This window comes from Herpailurus yagouaroundi, unplaced genomic scaffold (genome assembly GCF_014898765.1).
Source record: "Herpailurus yagouaroundi ecotype Mexico unplaced genomic scaffold, PumYag 141, whole genome shotgun sequence".
Taxonomy (NCBI): domain Eukaryota; kingdom Metazoa; phylum Chordata; class Mammalia; order Carnivora; family Felidae; genus Herpailurus; species Herpailurus yagouaroundi.
In genome coordinates this window covers 72016832-72036833 of record NW_024412396.1, presented here as the reverse complement: position 1 = coordinate 72036833, position 20002 = coordinate 72016832, and the positions used below count along the sequence as shown (strand labels likewise).

General features: G+C 43.6%; 1 protein-coding gene across 11 annotated transcripts in view; it reads right to left on the bottom strand.

Moving 5' to 3' along the window:
* Positions 1-20002, bottom strand: part of WDR25 (WD repeat domain 25) — a 140712-nt gene that overhangs the window by 5670 nt on the left and 115040 nt on the right. For 10 of the 11 annotated variants that reach the window (XM_040478227.1, XM_040478230.1, XM_040478233.1 and 7 more), the window contains one exon: positions 9208-9285. The exons of the other annotated variant lie outside the window; for it this stretch is intronic. In XM_040478227.1, the coding sequence (XP_040334161.1) occupies positions 9208-9285 (78 nt within the window). The remainder of the gene's footprint in view (positions 1-9207; positions 9286-20002) is intronic. 11 annotated transcript variants of the gene reach the window in all.

Here is a 20002-nt window from a genome sequence, read left to right as displayed (position 1 = left end):
CCTCGAAGTCTCCAGTATCCAATCGTGTCAGTCTGCACAGCATCCGGACTCACAACAGCACCACCCCAAGGCCACGTTTAGAATCCACTTTGGTGGGGAAGAGAGGGGAGGGGAGGGGAGGGGAGGGAGTGGTGCCCCATAATCACAGCTCTGGAGCCTTCTCTTCGCCAGCTCCTCCCACCCCAGTGCCATGACAGTCACCCCTCACTTCGACACCCTCCCCACCAGCCACCCTCTATCTGCCTCGGCCGCATCAGTCCTCAACGCCCTCCTTCCCCTTTTCCCAAAGCCCTCTCCATCCCCACCATTCAGGGGGGGGAGCAGCGAATCCAGAGATGGCCGGGGCAGTAAATGCCAAGGGAAGAGTATGTCTGGCCCGACTCATGTCCCTGGAAGTGGCCCGTGCCCTGGGCAGCCTGTCCTCTCTGGGGGCACGGAGTGGCCCACACAGAATGGCCACCGGAGAGCACCCACAGACGCCGGGCGGGTCCCAGCTCCCGGGCAGGGCCGTGAGCTCCTGCGGGCGGTTCTGGCCTTCTCGCTGCAGCCCCCCTCCGGCCACCGCACGGTGACCCCCACAGGGGCTCGGGAAACACACTGACCCAGGCAAGGACGGAGGAAGGAGAGGGCTCTCCCTGAGTGCCCAGGAAGCGGCGCCGGCCCGGGGTTCCACACAAATTACCTCATGGGGACAGCCGGAGGGTGACACGGAGGCCCGGGAGGAGCAAGGTGCCGGCCCTCGGCTTGTGCGCGCCACACCTGCCTCCCAAGATGAGCTTTCCAGAAGAATGGACACCACCGTTCTGCACGTTTCCTGAGAATGGATGCAAACGGCCCGATTCGTCGGGGCGCCATAAAACTGAGTGGCCGGGAAACAAGCCTGTGACGGGCGATCCCTGCCAAGAGAAGGCTGACCTTTGAAGCGGTCGCTGCCGAACGTGATCTACTCGCCTTCACAACGGCTCCTGCCCCGGCAAAGAGCAGAGGAACCATCTGTGTGTCTAGCTGGTGGGTTTTATGGCGACCTCAATCACACTGACAGCTGGGACATCCCATCCCAGGGGCGTGGGACGGCGCCACGCACCCCTCGCCGGCAGGACCCGGAAGGGAGCCCCGCCCGGACTCTTCTGACAACCGGGGGCCTCTGCCAGGTAAGCCGATACTGGGCCGAAGGTTTCTGGCGCTGGGGCAGGTGGCAGACGTGATCCACACCATGGCAGACTCGGGCAAGATGAAAATCACCGGACATCCCTGAAATCCCACGACTGCCTGGTCCTCCGGACAGACCTGGGAAACTCCGGGCTGACTCTGGTTCATCCAAAGCACAGATTTCCCTGCCTCGTGTCCCTGCCACTTCCCAAGTATGTGGGGTTGGGGCGCAGGCTAGGCTCGGGTCCTGGCCTTTTGGTCGTCACCACGGGAGGCCTGGACGACAGGGGCGAACCTCTGCCTCTGAGCGCTGCTGGACCTCAGAGCGACGGAAGACTGGGGTGTACTGGCCCCCTGACCCCACCCACCACTCCCCTGCACCCAAACCTGAGGAAACGCAAGGGGAGACACTGCTCTGGCTCCCGCGGGACGCCGTGCTCCCTCAGCCACCCGCCTGCCCCACAGGACCGTGTATCTGTGACACTGGGTTGCCTTTGGGCAGTGCGGGCTCTGCGGGCTGCGGACATTACTCAGGTGTGTTGGATTAACCACCGGATTTGTGAACAAAAGGAAAGTTCGCCAAGTAGGCACACTGAGGTCTCCGGCTCCCAGCAATATCCCGGCACTTGGGGAGGAGCCAGCACACGTGAGGCCGCCGCCACTGGCCCCGTCAGGCACCATTCACAGGGTCCGCCTGAGGCCCTGGACGTGGGAGACGAAGGAGACCTGACTCCCTGGGAACTCTGAGACGGTGGTGGGGGTGGGAGGCAGAAGCAGAGCGCTGTGCTCAATGCCGCATGCATCATCGCTGGCCCCGTGGAGGCCGACAGAGGCCTCCCTCCCCAGTGAGAGGGCCCCAGGTCCCCGGCGGCCACCTCGGTGTCCAGCCCGATGGCCTGTTGCTGACTCTGAGGTCCCGGGCAAACCCCACCCCTCTGCTTCAGCCTCCACACCTGTAAGTGGGGGACAACCAGGCCGCAGCCTGGGAGCAAACAAGAGCGGTGACCGTGCCCGGCTCAGGGGCCAATGCGCACCAGAAGCTCACAAACCATCTCTTCCAGAGCCTCACAAACCTTCTCCTCCAGGGCCGGCTAGAACCAGAGTCCCAGCATGGAGCTCTGGGTCCTTGCTTAAGTCCCTTCTCCCCACAGTTCCATTCCTTCTCCCCGAAAATAAACATCCGGGTCTCTGCAAATGCTAAGAGGTCAGGAGTCTCTGCATGAAGGCAAGCTGGAGAGGTGAGCAAAGGGCCTGTTTCTATAGCTTAAATTCACACAAGTAGCCAATCACAAGGCACAGTGTGCACCAAAAGTACTCTGCTGATAAGTTCACGAAGGACCAGAAATCTACATTTTAAAAAAATAGAAAAGAAGACATGATTAAGTTTTTCTATTCCCCCCGGGGCTGGGGGAATCGCTCCCAAGTCATGACTCTGAGGCCAGAAGCAATGAGAAAAACATGGGTTAACCTGGCTACATGAAAATCATCATAATAATTTTAAGAACTATTGTACGGCATGAAAAGCAAGTAAATAAAAAAGTAAAAAAGACAATCAGGAGGAAAATTTGCAACTTGTCTCAGAGGCAAAGGTTACTATCCCTAATACACAGGTTCTCAAAAGAGATGAGAAAGACCCAGCACATCTACAAAAAAAGGCAAGAAAAGTGAACAGAGAATTCATATAAAAGGAAACGCAATTGGTCCTTTGATCTTGCTCATAATGAGACATGCAAATTCAAATCACACAGAGATACCATTTCTTACCTATCAAATTACCAAAGTCCCAGTTTGACAACACACTCCATTAGGTGGCTGTGGGGCATGAGCTAACTGCACACACTGCTGACAGAAACACAAAACGCTACAATCCCTGCGGAGAGAACTGGGGCAACGTCGAGCAAAATAACATATGCCTTGTTTCTCAGCAACGTGCATGACCCAGCAAACCAACTTGTAGGAACGGTCCCAAAGGTACACTGGCAAAACCCCACAAAGGTGTAAGTACGCCGCCGCTGAAAGCAGCAATACTTCTACAAACGACGCAAATGTACGGCCACAGAGGATCAGCTGAGTAACCCTTGGCGCATCCACACTCCAGAATGCCACGGGCTGGAGACAGTGCAGCCTGTCCACCTGCCTAGCTACGGGGCGGCCTCCAAGGCATACTGCCTGGTGCGAAGGGCAGGTGGTGGAAAACACACGCGTAAGTCAGTGGAAGAGGCGACGGGAACGTGTGTGTGTGTGTGTGTGTGTGTGTGTGTGTGTGTGTGTTTACATCCATTAAAAACGGCAGGAAGATAAACCAGGAACTAAATAAATGAGTGAACAGAGGAAGAGAACAGAATAGTGGAGACAGGAGTAGAGGTGGAACTCTTAGGGCTTCTGGAAAGGGCCAGACGGTAACTATTCTGCAGTCTGGGGCCACATACAGTCACGGCTACATTCTCTTCCGTGTGCGTGTGCGTGCGTGCATGTGCACCCACATGTGTATGTTACAGCCATCTCAGAACACAGAAATGGTTCTCAGCTCCAGGACCGTATAAAAATGGCAGCAGGCCAGACCAGGCCCACCAGCTTTCCAATCCCTTCCTTAGAGCCATGTATATATTTTATAAAATTATGCAACAAAATTAACTGAAAGCAGTCTCTAAAATGTGAAAGCAAAATTAAGCTGATAAAACTAACCGTGTATTGAGCTGGTAGCTTAACCACGTAAATCGGATTTATTTTAGGAAACATTAAAAGCATAGTCATTTAATGGCACATCCTTAGATGAATATACATTCTGAACGGAAAATCAGTAATTTAGACATACGCTAGACATACATTATGGACAAAAAGAACCACAAGAAATATTAAACTGCCTTCAGTCACTGCACAGCTAGCATTGACATGTACCAAAAAAATTGTGCAAATGCAGATAGAAATAAAAATTTCCAGTATAAAAAAGAGAAAATATATAAAACCAAAGAAGTTAAAGAAAAATTCTATAATCCTAAATTTGAATTAGGAAAATCAGTATACACAATGATATATTTTTTTTTTCCCTTTTCTTTCTTTTTGAAGATTTTGTTTACGTAATCTGTACACCCAACATGGCGTTTGAACTCACAGCCCTAAGATTAAGAGTCGCACGCTCTACCAACTGAGCCAGCCAGGTGCCCCTGATGTACTTTTTCTTAATAACAGAAACATCTCCTAGCTCTGTCCATAGAAAGGGCCTAGAAACAAGGAGCAACCACATCACTCAGATTATGGTCTTCAAACCCAGATAAGCAAAAGTGACACAGATGACAGATGTCGGCACCACACCGGTACCTATAACGGAGGAAAGACTGATCACGGTTAGTAGAGACGTGGAGGACGTCGGCCTGAAAGGCACAATGTCTGAGATGAAAAATACGTTAGGTGGTGTTAATAGCAAATGAGACACTGCAAAACCATTAGTGAACTAGAAGACATAGCAACTGAAATCATTCAAAATATACCAGTGAGAAAAACAGACCGGATTTAAAGATGAAATCTAGTTTTAACCCAAAACGGAGTAAGCCCACGATGGCCTCTTACTCTCGCCCGCCAATTATAACTAAAAGCTCCGGACAAAGTTCAAGAAGCAACTACCTGAAGGCTTTCGAGAGTAAGTAACAGCAAGTGGGCTGGGGAGGGAAATCAATAAGGTCCTAGGTTTGTGGGGCGTAGGGATGGGGGTGGCTCGTTTGCGGTCTCTTCACTCCTGACTTTGACTAGTGGACTTACTGAAAAAAAACGTAACTACATGGTGGGCACAAACAGCAAAAACTCCGATATTAATCTGTCGTTCTGGTCAAAGGAACAAGAAAATGGGCCCTGGTAAGCCAGAGACTATGGGGGACATTTTCCAATGTGTCTGTTTGCTCTCCTGCGCTGACCCAATGCCAGCCCAACAGCAGTTCTGCCGTGCACTGGGGGTGCGGTTCGAGTACCTAAAACCTAGAGAGCAAGCATCTGAATAGAAGAGCTGGGGAAAGGGCCTTTATTATGAAAACGGTAAGGAAGATCCACATTTCTTTTTTCCTCTATTTTCTCTGGGTACTTCGTCTTGAAAGGGATCCCCGTTACAGATACTGTGACAAGACAGAAGACTAAGTCTGAGACAAAGTCATTTCTCTGGGCAGAAGGACCAGGAAAGGAGGACCCAGGAAGCCACGTCGCGTGGGAGAGATTCCAAGAGGACAGAGCTGAGAATCCTCTAGTTCTTCGTGTGAACTGACATGCACCCCGGGACAATCCCTAAGCAATACATTCACGGAGTCCAATCACAGAAGCACAGCCGAAGCTCTGGGAAGCAGAATACCATATACCCACTGCCCAAGTCTGAAACCAACCCGTTAGTGGCCCCGCATCACAAAGAGTTTGAATACTGCAAAGAAAATAGAACCACCGCCCGACAAAAGGGAGAAGGAACCTGCAAACTGAATCTAACAGGCTTGGTTGCCTGTTAAGACAAATTGCTATTCTCATAGGCCTGTGATAGGGTCCAGGATCTTCTAATATTGAAAATGCGTGGGATATATTCCAAAATTACTTGACATATAAAGAACTAGGAAAATGTAAATAGTAAGCACTATAAAAGAGAAATGATAGACATCGCCCTGAAGTGACCTAGATGTTGGAATCATCAGATATAATTAACGGCTATTATAATAATCCTCAATGACATAAACACAAACACTCTTGAAATGAATGGATAGATGGTGGCAACAGAGAATAGAAACTACATATTGTTTTAAATGGAAATTTTAGAACTGGAAAAAAACAACAACAAAGAATAAGCTCAATAACAAAACGGGAGTGAGAAAGACTCCGTGAACTCGAAGACAGATCAACGGAAATGATACGATCCGAAGGAAAAACGTATAGACCCTTAGGGACCTATCAAAGCCTAAGTATTTTTGTCATGGGAGTTCCTAAAGGAGAGGGGAAAGACAGCAGAACAGAGAAAATATATACACTTGTTGACTGAGAGTGCCCAAACTTGGTAAAAGGCATAAACTCAGAGTCAAGAGGCTCCACAAGCCACAAAGGAGATAAAATCAAGGAAAATCAAGCCCCACACATCACAATCAAACTGCTGCAAAGTTCAAAGGACAAACCTTGGAACCCCCAGGGGAGAAAAATGAAGCATCACGGGACAGCAGTCCGTGTCTGTTCTGACAGACTTCTTGCCAGAAACTATGGAGGCCAGAAGACCGTGGGCGCAGTGAAAGCACTGACAAGGAGTGTCGGCCCAGGCTGTTACAGACACAGAAATATCCTCAGAAATGAAGGTGGGATGGAGACCTTCCCAGGGGAAGAAAAACCAAGTCGATCTATCGTCAGCAGACCTGCTCTATGTACAACAAATGCTAAAGGCAGTTTTTAGGCTAAAGAGTAATAATAGCAGAGGAAAAGTCAGAACTCCAGGGATGAAGGAAGAAACGGCATGTGATTGGGTAAATACAAAACACCATTTTTCTCCCATTAAGTTCCTTGAAATATGCGTGACCGTTGAAAACAAAAATTGTAAGTCCTTAAGGCAAGAAGAAAATTACACTGACTGGAATCAACATAAAAGATTGAGAAGCAATGGCAATAATAACTATGTGGGGGAAATAGGACATACTTTTCTATTATTAAAGTATTTTCAAAATAATTTGCTGTTTCCAACAAAAATAATAACAGTGTGTTGTGGGGACTGTAATTTATGTACAAAGAAAATGTCTGCCAACAATAGCACAAAGATTAAGAAGGGACAAACTGGAAATCTGCATATTGTGAAATGCTTATACAATATAAAAAGAGATTCAATACTTGACCACAGGCTGATAAGACAAAGATGTAGACTATAAACTCTAAGCAACCACTAAAAATAAACCACGACACAAATCCAAAGACTAAAAAAGCCAAAAACAACAGCAGTGCCTGGGTGACTCGGTCAGTTAGGTGTCTGACTCTTGATTTCGGCTCAGGTCATGATCTCATGGTTTGTGAGTTCAAGCCCTGCATCCGGCTTTGTGCTGACAGTGTGGAGCCTGCTTGGGATTCTCTCTCTCCCTCTCTCTCTGCCCCTCCCCCACACTCTTTCTCTCTCTCTCTCTCTCTCTCTCTCTCTCAAAAAGTAAAATAAAATAATAAATTTTTTTAAATAAAAAGGCAACAAAACACATAAGATGAAAGTAACACTAAATTAATCCAAGAGAAAAGAGGGGGGTTAAAACAAAAACAAAAAAAGGAGAAAAGAGAATAGATGTAACAAAAACAATGGCAAGATGGCAAATTTAAACCCAACCATACCAATGATTGCATTTAATTAAAATAGGATAAATACACTAGTTCGAAGGAAAAGATTATTATACAGAATTAAACTAAAACATCAAGATCCAACCAAAGTGCTGCCTACAAGAAACACATTAAAAAAATTTTTTTATTACGTTTCTTTGAGAGGTAGAGAGAGACAGAGCATGAGTGGGGGAGGGGCAGAGAGAGAGGGAGACACAGAATCGGAAGCAGGCTCCAGGCTCCCAGCTGTCAGCCCAGAACCCCACGCGGGGCTCGAACCCGTGAACCGTGAAATCATGACCTGAGCTGAAGTCGGACACTCAACCTACTGAGCCACCCAGGCACCCCAAGAAACACATTTGAAATATAAAGACACACATAGGTTAAAAGTAGAAAACATGGAAAAAGATGTATCATGTAGCAGTAATCAAAGTAAACCAGGAAAGCCTAGGTTAATGACAGAGTAGACTTCAGAATAAAGAATATTACCAGGGATAAAGAGTCTTTTCGTAATGATTAAAAAGTCAATTCATCAGGAAAACATAACAATCCTCAACAGTTATTCACCTAATAACAGACCCTCAAAATAAATGAAGGAAAACAAATAGCACTTAAAAAGGGAACTAAGACAGGGCACCTGGGTGGCTCAGTTGGTTAAGTGTCTGACTTCGGCTCAGGTCATGATCTCACAGTTCGTGGGTTTGAGCCTCACGTCAGGCTCTGTGCTGACAGCTCGGAGTTCGGAGCCTAGAGGCTGCTCTGGATTTCGGCTCTCTCTCTCTCTCTGCCCCTCCCCCACTCACGCTCTGTCTCTCTCAAAAATAAACATTAAGAAAAAATTTTTTTAAAAAAAGGGAAATAAGACAAATTCACTCCTCTAGTCACAAATTTCAACCAGCTGCTCTTAACTAAGGGAACAAATGGACAGAAATATCAGAAAGGATATAGAAGCCTTGAATAATGCTATTTACCAACTCAGTCTAATTGAGATGTATAGAACATTACTCCCTACAACAGCAGAATAAACATTCTTTTCAATTACACACAGAACATTTACCAAGATAGACCACATTCTAGGACGTCAAACAAGTCTCAATAAACTTAAAAGGATTCAAACATACGATGTGTGTTCTGTGCCACAACAGAGCTAAATGAAAAATCAATAAGAGATATCTGGAAAACTCCCAAGTATGTTGCATCTGAATAGCACACTCCTATGTGATCCATGGACCAAGCAGACATAAAAAAGGTAATCAGCAAGTATTTCTAACTGAATAAAAATGAAAACACAATACAGCAACAGTTGTCTAATGTGGCTGCAAAGCCCAGAGGGAAATTAACAGCCCCCCCCACCCCCACCCGCCCCCGCCCTTGCCGGAGGTTTTTCTTTCCAGAGTTTCAGCCACCCGTGGTCGACCACGCTCTGGAGGCAAACGATCCTCCTTCTGACGAACTGTCAGAAGGTCGGCAGTGGCCTCTTCCCACAACACCGTGTGCACATCACTCACTTGGCTTCATCTCATGGCACAGGCATTTTACCATCTCCCATTGTCACAAGAAAAAGGCTAGGTACAGGAGAAGAAGATATTTTGAGAAGGACCACGTTCATGTAACTCACTCTACTGTTACATTACGTCGTTATAATTGTTCTATTTTATTAGTAGTTATTGTTGTCCACCTACTATTGTGCCTAATTTATAAGTGAAACTTTATCATAGGCATGGAAATACAGCATGTACTATATACAGAGTTCGCTACTACCTGTGGTTTCAGGCATCTGCTGGGGGTCTTGGAACGTACCCCCTGTGGACAAGGGGGGACTCCTTTAGCACTGAACATCTGTGTTAGAGAAAAAATAAAAGCCTCAACTTCCACCTTAAGAAACTAGAAAAAGAAGATAAAACTAAAGCCAAGGTTTAAGCAGTAGGAAGTAATTAAGATAAAAGAAATCATTGTTTTTTTTTAAAAGGAAAAAAGAAACAGAGAAAAATCAATGAAACAAAAATCTGGAACTTTGAAAAGCTCAACAAAATTAATAAGCCTCCAGATAGCTGATCAGAGGGAATGAGAAAAAACACAATTACCAATATCAGGAATGAGAGAACTGAGGTAACGTCACTGCACATTATATATAATAACATAAGTATGATGAAAAAATTTATGCCAAAAAATTAGATAACCTCGGTGAAAGAAAAATCTCCTTGAAGGCCACAAACTACCGAAGGTCACTCAGAGAAGAAGAACACTTGGAATAACCCTATATTTATTAGACAAATCTTATTTGAGGTTTAAATCTTCCCCAAAAGAAAATTTCAGTCTCAGACGACTTCACTAGTCAATTCCAGCAAATGTTACAGAAGAAAAAACAGCAACTCTAAACAAATTCTTCCAGGAAACTGGGGAGAAGGGACAGTCCCCAATTCATTCTATGAGGCCAGCATTGCCCTGATACCAAAACAAGACAAAGATATACCAGAAAAGTGCAGATCAGTATCCCTTTGAACACAGATGTGAAAATCCTGAACACACTTTAGCTGACAGAATCCCAAATTATATAAAGGGGATAATATACCATGATCAAGGGGCACTTATCCCAAGAATGCAAGGTTATTTTTAAAATCTGAAAACCCTATTGAGAAAATCCACTATATTAAGTGAGTACATAAGAACAACATATTATCCTTTCAACAGATGTGAGAAGAGCAACGGACAAAATCCAACGCTCATTCACAATAACAACTCTCAACAAACTAGGAACAAAAGGGAAGGTCCTCAAATTCATAGGGGCATCTACAAAGCACATGGCTAACGTATGTAACTGTGAACAAGAATGAACGCTTCCCTTCTAATACTGAGAACAAGGCAAGGATTTCCACCCCCACCACCTCTAGTCAACATACATCTAGAGGTTTAAGCCAACACAATAAGCCGGAAGGAAGGAAAGGCAAGGCAGGGAGTGCGGGAGGAAGAAATGGCATCCAGATTGGAAAAGAAGAATTAAAGCTGCCTTTATTCACTGATGACATGATCATCTTTGCAGAAAATACAAGAATATCTACAAAGAAGCAACTAGAACTAATAAGTGACTTAGGGTTACAGAATTCAAGGTGAATACACAAGTATCAGTATATTTCTATATACTAACAACATACAATCAGAAACTGAAATTTTATTAACTTTTTGAAGTTTATTTATTTTGAAAGAGAGAGAGAGAGAGAGAGAGAGAAGGGAAGGGCCAGAGAGAGGGGGACAGAGGATCCAAAGTGGGCTCTATGCTGACATCAGAGCTCAATGTAGGGCTCAAACTCACAAACCGTGAGATCGTGACCTGAGCCAAAGTCAGACACTTAACCAACTGAACCATCCAGGCAGGCCAGAAACTGGAATTTTAAAATACTGCTTACAAAAGCATAAAAATATAAATACTTGGGGATAAATCTAATAACAATGTGGAAGAGCTATACAGTGAAAACCACAAGACATTAGTGAGAGAATTAAATTAGATTTAAATAAACAGAGAAGTATTCTATGCTCATAGACTGAAAGACTCAAAACTGTTAAGAATTCAACTCTCCTCCAACATTGATCGGTAGATCAAATACAATATCGTTCAAAGTTCAAGCAGGCCTTTTTCTGGTAGAAAATTGACAAAGTGATTGTAAAATCGAAATGTAAATGCAAAGAACCTAGACCTGTCAAAACAACTTTGAAAAAGAAAAAAAAAATGGGAAGACTTATACTACCTGATTTCAAAACTCATCAGATTACAATGAAAATAATGAGAAGGATTAAAATAAGAAAACAATGGGGTACTGGTGTAAGGATAGACAAAGAAAGAAACGGAAGAGAAGAGACATTACAAAAATAGATCTACACATATTTAGTCAACTATTTTTCCACAGTTATAAAGGCATGGGTATTGTTTTCAACAAATGTTGCAGGAACACTGAATATCCACATGCGAGAAAATGAATTTCCATCCATACCTCGTACCATGTACAAAAACTAATATGAAATGGACCACAGACTAATATAAAGCCCCAAAGCCCACAAACTCCAAAAGTAAATGCAGAAGCAAATCTTTGTGACCTTAGATTAGGTAAAGTTTGCTTAGCTATGACACCAACAGCATGATCAGAAAAGAAAAACACTGAGAAATTAAACTATCAAAAATTTTAAAATCTGCTCTTCCAAAAAATGGGCAAAAAATCTGGACATTTCATCCAAAAAATCTATGTATACAGATGGCAAAGAACTTCATGAAAAGATGCTGAACATCATTAATCGTTTGGGAAATGCAAATCAAAACCACGGTGGGATGCCCTACACTCACTTCAGAATGGCTAAAGTTTAAAAGGTTGATCATAGCAAGTGTTGGCTACGGTGCAGTGCAATGAGACCTTCACACAAGGTTCACAGGAGTGTAAAATAGGGCAACCATGTGGAAAACTGGAAGTTTCTTTAAAAGGTAAACGTACACCGGCATATGACCCAGTCATTCCAACCCCAGCTATTTACCCAATGTCGTAGTCTGCTCAGGCTGCCATAAAAAAGTCCCAGCAGCTGGGTGGCTTAAACAACAGACATCTGTTATCTCACAGTTGTGGAGGCTGGAAGTCAAAGAGCAAGGTGTCAGCACGGTTGGTTTCTGGCAAAGCCTCTCTCCTTGGAATGAAGACTCTTACTTCTTGCTGGGTCCCCATGTGGCCTTTACTCTGTGCAGCCCAGAGGAAGCTCTGATGTCACTTCCTTTTCTCTTAAGGACACCAGTCCTACTGGATTAGGGCCTGACCTTTATGACCTCATTTAACCTTAATTATCTCTGTAAAGGCCCTATACAGTCATATTAGGGGTTAGGGCTTCAACATGTGAAGGGGTGGGGACACAATGTAGTCCATCGCCGCAAAGAAACGATGACGTGTGTTCACAAAAAGGCGTGTACATGAATGTTCATCGTAACTTCATTTGTAACAACCCAAAGCGGGAAGCAACGCAACATCCATCAACAATAAACAGATAAACGGTGGTATGTCCTTACTGTGGAGTCCTACTTATCAATAGGATGGAATAAACCAATATTTGGACACACAGTAACATGGATCAATCTCAAAATAATTACGCTGAATGGGGGAAAAAGCCACACAAAAAAGAGTACACACCGTATGACTACATTTACACAAAAATTCTAGACCAGTGGTTGCCAAAAGATACGTAATGGAGGGACAGGAAAAGAAATTACAAAGGAGCACAAAGACGTCTGAAGATGATGGATGTATTACTTCATTTGACTACAGTGATGGTTCTATGGATGTATACATATATCAAAACTTATCATGGTGCATACTTCAAATATGCAGTTTAAATGTATGTCTATTATACTTCCAAAAAGGCATTTTCAAAAAGGGCTCACATGGAAAAACTGAAGGCAAAATAAAGACTTTTTTGATAAACAAAAACTGAAATAATTCACCACTCGGAAATCTGTACTTCAAGAAATGTTAAAGTAAGTTCTTCAAACTGAATTAATGGTACCAGATTGGTAGCCAGATCGACAGGAAAGAAAAACAATAATAAAGAAAAGAAAAGAAAAGAAAAGAAAAGAAAAGAAAAGAAAAGAAAAGAAAAGAAAAAAAGAAAAGAAAAGAAAAGAAAAGGAAAGGAAAGGAAAGGAAAGGAAAGGAAGAGGGAGGGAAGGAAGAAGGAAGGAAGAGAAAGAAAGAAAGAAAGAAAAGGAAAGAAAGAGGGAGAGGGGGACAGAGATAAAGAAAGAAAGAGAAAGAAAGGAAAAAAGAAAGACAAATGAAACTAAATAAATACATAAATACATAAATGAATAAGTAAATAAATAAATAAATAATGAAATAATGCTAAGATCAATTTGAGGCCAGCACATTTGATAACTTAGATGAAATGGGCAAATTTCTTGAAAGAAAAAAGTTCCAAAAGTGACTGAAGAAGAAACAGAATACCTGAATAGCCCTACATATACATTTAATGTTTTTCTGTAATTCAAAATCTTCCAACAAAGAAAACCCTGGGTCCAGATGTCTTCACTGGTGAATTCCATCAAACATTAGGGAAGAAATAACACCACTCCTACATAGACATTCAGGAAGTACATGACGACAGAAGATTTCTCCACTCATTTTTTTGAGGCCAATATTAATCTCACATCAAAACAAGACAGACAACACAAGAAAATAGTATAAGCCAGTAATTCTCATGAACATAGATACAAAATCCTTAACAAATTATTAGCAACTAGAATTAACCATATATTTAAAAAAAAAAAAAAAAACATCATGACCAAGTAGGGTTTATCCCAGAAATGCAGGTTCATGCATTTCTTTTTTTTTTTTTTAATTTTTTTTTCAACACTTATTTATTTTTGGGACAGAGAGAGACAGAGCATGAACCGGGGAGGGGCAGAGAGAGAGGGAGACACAGAATCGGAAACAGGCTCCAGGCTCCGAGCCATCAGCCCGGAGCCCGACGCGGGGCTCGAACTCACGGACCGCGAGATCGTGACCTGGCTGAAGTCGGACGCTTAACCGACTGCGCCACCCAGGCGCCCCTCATGCATTTCTTTTAAAAAGCAATGTAATTCAGGGGTCCCTGGATGGCTCAGTCGGTTAAGCGTCTGACTTCAGCTCAGGTCATGATCTCACGGTTCGTGGGCAATTCACCACATTAAATGAATATAGGCAAAAATACAGATACGACAAAATCACTTGACAAAGTTCAACATTACTATACGATAAAAACCTTCAGAAAACTAAGACTAGAAGGTAACTCATTTAAACTGACTTAGGATCTCTACCCCAAACCTCTGACATCATTCCTAATGGCAAAAGGACCTTATGCTTTCCCCATAAGGTCAAGAACAAGACGAGGATGATCACTCTCACCACTTTTATTCAGCGTTGTAATGGAGGTGCTAGTAATTGCAGTATAGGAAAGAAGAGAAGAGAAGAGAAAGAGAAAGAGAAAGAAAGAAAAGAAAGGAAGGGAAAAGAGAGAGAGGGAGGGAAGGACAGAGGAAAGAAAGAAAGAAAGAAAGAAAGAAAGAAAGAAAGAAAGAAAGAAAGAAAGAAAGAAAGAAAAGAAAGAAAGAAAGAAAGAAAGAAAGAAAAGAAAAGAAAAGAAGGAAGGAAGGAAGGAGGGAGGGAGGGAGGGAGGGAGGGAGGGAGTGCATACACACTGGAAGGAAACTGTAAAGCTGTATTACTCACAGATAATGTGATCATGTATGTGGAAATTTCTAAGTAATCTATGAAGAAGCTATGAGGACTAAGATGTGAATTCAGCAAATTCACAGGATATAAGGTTAAGAAAGTTAATAGTATTTTTATACGTTAGCAATAAACAATTGAGGGCGCCTGGTGGCTCAGTGGGTTGAGTGTCCAACTTCAGCTCAGGTCATGATTTCACAGTTCATGGGTTCAAGCCCCACACTGGGCTTGCTGTTGTCAGTGTGGAGCCCACTTCAGATCCTCTGTCCCCCTCTCTCCCCCTCCCCCACTCACACTTTTGGTCTTTCTCAAAAATAAACATTAAAAAAGAGCAATAAACAATTGAAAAATGAAATTTAAAGTAAAATTCCATTCACAACAGTATTCAAAGCTATGAAATACTGAGGAAGAAATTTAATATGGTATGTGCAACATCTAAACACTGGAAACTACAGAACACGGCTCAGAGAAAATAACGAAGACCTAAATAAACAGAGAGACACTACGCTCACGGATCAGAGGACTCAATATTGTTAAGATGTCAATTTTCCCAAAACTGATCTAAAAATTGGGACACAATCCTAATCAACATACCAGCAGGCCTTTTCTTTTTCTTTCTTTCTTTTTTTTTTTGTAGCAACTTGCAAAATTGAAATGGGAATATAAAGAACCTAGAAGGGCCAGAACGATTCTGGAAAACAAAAAGTTGGAGGGCTTGCACTTCCAAAATCCCAACACTGCTATAAAGCTACAGTGAGCAAGAGAATGTGGTCATGGTAAAAGGACAGAGACAGCAATCAGTGGGGCAGAACTGAGAACCCAGAAAGATAGCCGAACTTACATGGCCAGCTGATTATCAGTCAAAGGTCCAAAAATAGTCTAATTGGAAAGGAATGTCTTTTCAACAAATTGTGCTAAAACATCGTAGTCCACATCACAATAATACCGGAAAAAACGTTACCTCATACCACATACAACAATGAACTTAAATGAACTTAAAAGGGACCACAGACCTAAAAGTACAAGCAAAGTGTGAAATTTTTATTTATTTTTTAAGCAATCTCTACACCCAACGTGGGACTCGAACTCATGACCCAGAGATCAAGAGTCACACACTCCACCAACTGAGCCAGCCAGGTGCCCTGAAAGTGTGAAACTTTTGGAGTTAGTAGGAGAGAAATTTTGCAACCTTAGAGTAGGCAAAAATTTCTTAGATAGAACACAGAAAACTATGGAAGGAGAGAAAATCATCCCAGAATGTACAAAGACCTAAAACTACTACTTCTTTTCCTTTTCCTTCATCATCATCATCATTAAGTGGGCGAATGATTTGAACAGACCCTTCACAAAAGAAGATCTTCAATATTCAAAGCCACAAAAAGATGCTCAACATCACTGGTCATCAGGGAAGTAAAGTTAAACCCACAACCAGACGCCATGCACGCCGGGAACGACTGACAGGGTAGCGAGTGAAGCTCTCCTACACTGCTAAGAGCAAACAGTTTGCCAATTTACTGTAAGTTTACACATCCACACAGCGCACCACTTAGCAGTTATACTATTTACCAAGAGAAATGAAGATATATATCCACACAAATACTTGGTCAAGGATTATCAGCAGCTTCGTTTATTTTTTCAATGTTTTTTTTTTTTTTTTTTTTTGGGACAGAGAGAGACAGAGCATGAACCGGGGAGGGGCAGAGAGAGAGGGAGACACAGAATCGGAAACAGGCTCCAGGCTCCGAGCCATCAGCCCAGAGCCCGACGCGGGGCTCGAACTCACAGACCGCGAGATCGTGACCTGGCTGAAGTCGGACGCTTAACCGACTGCGCCACCCAGGCGCCCCAGCAGCTTCGTTTATTAACAGCCCCAAACTGGAGACAACCCAAACTGTCCATGAGCAGTTAACGGATAAACAAACGGATAAATCCATATTAGAGAATACTACTTGGCAATAAAAAGGACTACTGACACATACAACCATATGGATGGCCATGCTAACTGAAGGAAGCCAGTCTCAACAGAGTTCCTGCTGTAGGATTCCATTTATATAAAAATCCAGAAAAATGCAAATTGCTCTTCAGTGACAGAAAGTGGGGATCAAGTCCAGGGAGGGATTTACTGCCAAGGGGCAGGAGAGAACTTCCGGGTGACAGAAATATTCAATATCTTGACTGTGGTGGTGGCACCATGGATGTATACATCCGTCAAAACTAATAGAATTGTGCACTCTAATGCATGGCAGTTAATTATATGTCAGTGATACTTCAGGAAAGTTGATTTAGAAAAAAAAAAAAGACACAAGAGTCAGGGGGAAGGAGTGGGGGGGGGAAGATACACTCACCAAATATAGGGCAAGTACTGGAAAGATAAACACAACTGATTGAAACATACCAAATATGTTACAAATCCATGAGTTCATAATGACACTTAAAAAAAAAAAAGCACAACAAACGAAATGCTATGGAATGCTATGGAAAACTCTGCGGAATGCTATGGAAAACTCATTATTTTGGAAACTTACAAAATAAAGGAAAAGATAGCCTTCCTCCTGCCTTTCCTGTCCTCAGGGTAACTGAGTTTAGGAGTAAAGCTTTCCTTAGAGAAGTAGTCCAGTATTTTGCAACCTCTAATGAATGCATACATCAATGCAATGACCGTTAGTAACCACTAGGACCATCAGGGAAAAGCTAATGGGACTTACTAATGGAGGCACCAGGCCCACAACACCTGAGCCCCCTGACTAATCACAGCGTCACTCTAAGTGGTTCAACCAGACATTAAGTACCTCCTGATGGAAGTAGGCACCACTACCTACGAACTGTTCTTGCCAAAAAGAATTTAACTGAATCTGATCAAAATTTTTTTTAAGATTTTTTTTAATGTTTATTTACTTTTGAGAGACAGACAGAGACAGAGTGCAAGCAGAGGAGGGACAGAGAGAGAGGGAGACACAGAATCCGAAGCGGGCTCCAGGCTCCGAGCTGTCAGCACAGAGCCCCACTTGGGGCTCGAACTCACGGACCACGAGATCATGACCTGAGCCGGAGTTGGATGCTTAACTGACTGAGCCATCCAAGTGCCCCTGATCAAATATGCCTGAAAAAAAGGAAAACATCCCTGAATGTTATCAAGTCTCTGTCTAGATCCTTGCTTTAAGAAAAAAAAAAAAAAAAAAAAAGCAAGCCCTGGACCAGCACCATCTAATAGACCTGGGAGTTTGTTAGAAATGTCTCTTCTCTGGCCCTACTCCAGCCCCACTGATTCAGACTAAAAGCAGAGCAGAAGCACCGCGATTACCCTGTGTACATCACCATGCAAGTTGCACTGCTGCAACGGTAACCATCAGTTTGTGAGACATACAGGGAACAGAGGAATGTGATAAATGACACCACAGGGGATGCAATAAGGAAAAGGGACAACCAACCAACTTCCTCCCCTGTAAATAAGTTACAAGGAAAACAGAAAAGGAAACTCCTACATTAAACAAGACTTGAGAGCTTTATCAACCAAACGTTCAGATCCGGATTTAAACAATGCGACTGTGTCAAAATGTTTACAATTATGAGGCAATCAAGGAAATCTGAATATGGATTGGATATTTGCCTATATTAAGGGATTACTGCTAAATTGTTGGAGGGGACAATGCTATTATAATACTTCTTTTGAAGTCTTTACCTCTTAAACAAAAGTATGCACAAATGAAATGATAGCGTTTCTGGGATATGCTTCAAAATTACCCAGCAGTGAGGGCTGGAGGGAAGAGACTGCTGGGAAAATGGGTATGATTATAGATTAAAGCTTGGCTGTAAATGTATAATTATTGAAACAGGGTGCTGGTTGCATGGAGATTCATCAAGAGTCTCTCCACTTTGGTATATATTTAAATGTTTCAGTAATACAAGGTCCTTTTACAGTGCTCTGTGGGGAGGAGAGAGCTCCACTAAAAGTAGCTCTTATTAGAGCCAGCCAGGCCTGAAGTACGCAGGGTGGGGACCTGCTGAAATCAAGCGGTAGGTATGGAACAGACACAATTAAAGTTGAATTACGGCTACAGCAACACACATCTGTCCTGTTCTGTCCAGAACCCTGTCCCACGCTGCTAACAGGACCCCAGTGGTCTTCAGAGGCTCGGGCTGAGTTGTCCAGGCTGGAGGCAACGCGTTGGGTAATGAGACTCTGGAGCTTGGCAATTCTCCTACCTAGGTGCCAGTGGTTTCTATAGAAACCACCAGAGAATGATATTTCAGAGAGCACAAAGCGTCTCCACTGGCCTCCACAGGCTTTGTTCACACTTACCCATCAGCATCTGAGATCCAGCCTATCAAAGCAGGCCTCATGGCTCACTTTTAAAATAGGTACAGCTCATTATGAAGCACCTGCTCTCAAACGTTTCCAAGGAAACAGAGGCCCCAAGATGCCCCTCTCTAAATTCATTAGCATTTAACACGCCTTAATGAGGCTTAAAGATGGCGTGCTTTAATAAGCATGCGCTGAGGGAGGACACCTTTCCCTGTTACACTTAGGGATGACTCATGAGCTGGCTCAAGCTCCCAGAGGGCCAGCCTAGGCTCCAAGCCTTCCTGGAAGGCAGCATCGGGAGGACTAGGCAACTGCATGGCTGGGAAGGGCTCCCTGTCTCTAGCGCCTCCCTTGGGGTGTTCAGGTCTGGGCCACGACCTGAAAATGGCCAGGATTAGGGCACCTGGGTAGCTCAGTCGGTTGAGTGCCTGACTTTGGCTCAGGTCGTGATCTCACGGTTTGTGAGTTCCGGCCCCACGTCGGGCTCTGTGCTGACAGCTCGGAGCCTGGAGCCCGCTTCCGATTCTGTGTCTCCCTCTCTCTCTGCCCCTCCCCGCTCATGCTCTCTCTCTGTCTCTCTCTGTCTCTCTCAAAAATAAATAAAACATTAAAAAAAAAGAAAAGAGAAGAATAGAGGAGAGGAGAGGAGAGGAGAGGAGAGGAGAGGAGAGGAGAGAAAAAAGGAAATGGCCAGGATGAAAGCCCTGCATTGACAGGCTAACCTTGTTTCCTATCCCTCTACTGCCATGCGCTCACTCTCTCTCTCTCATACTCTCTCATTCACACACCTTCAGCCACACCGACTCCTTACCGTTCGCTCATCTGTCAAGCCCTTTCATGCCTTTGCGTATTCTTTACGCCTAAAATGCCCTACGTTGATTTTACTGTCTAGAAAGCTCCTATGTATCCTTTATTTTTTTTTTTAATTTTTTTTTAACGTTTATTTATTTTTGAGACAGAGAGAGACAGAGCATGAATGGGGGAGGGTCAGAGAGAGAGAGAGAGGCACAGAATCTGAAGG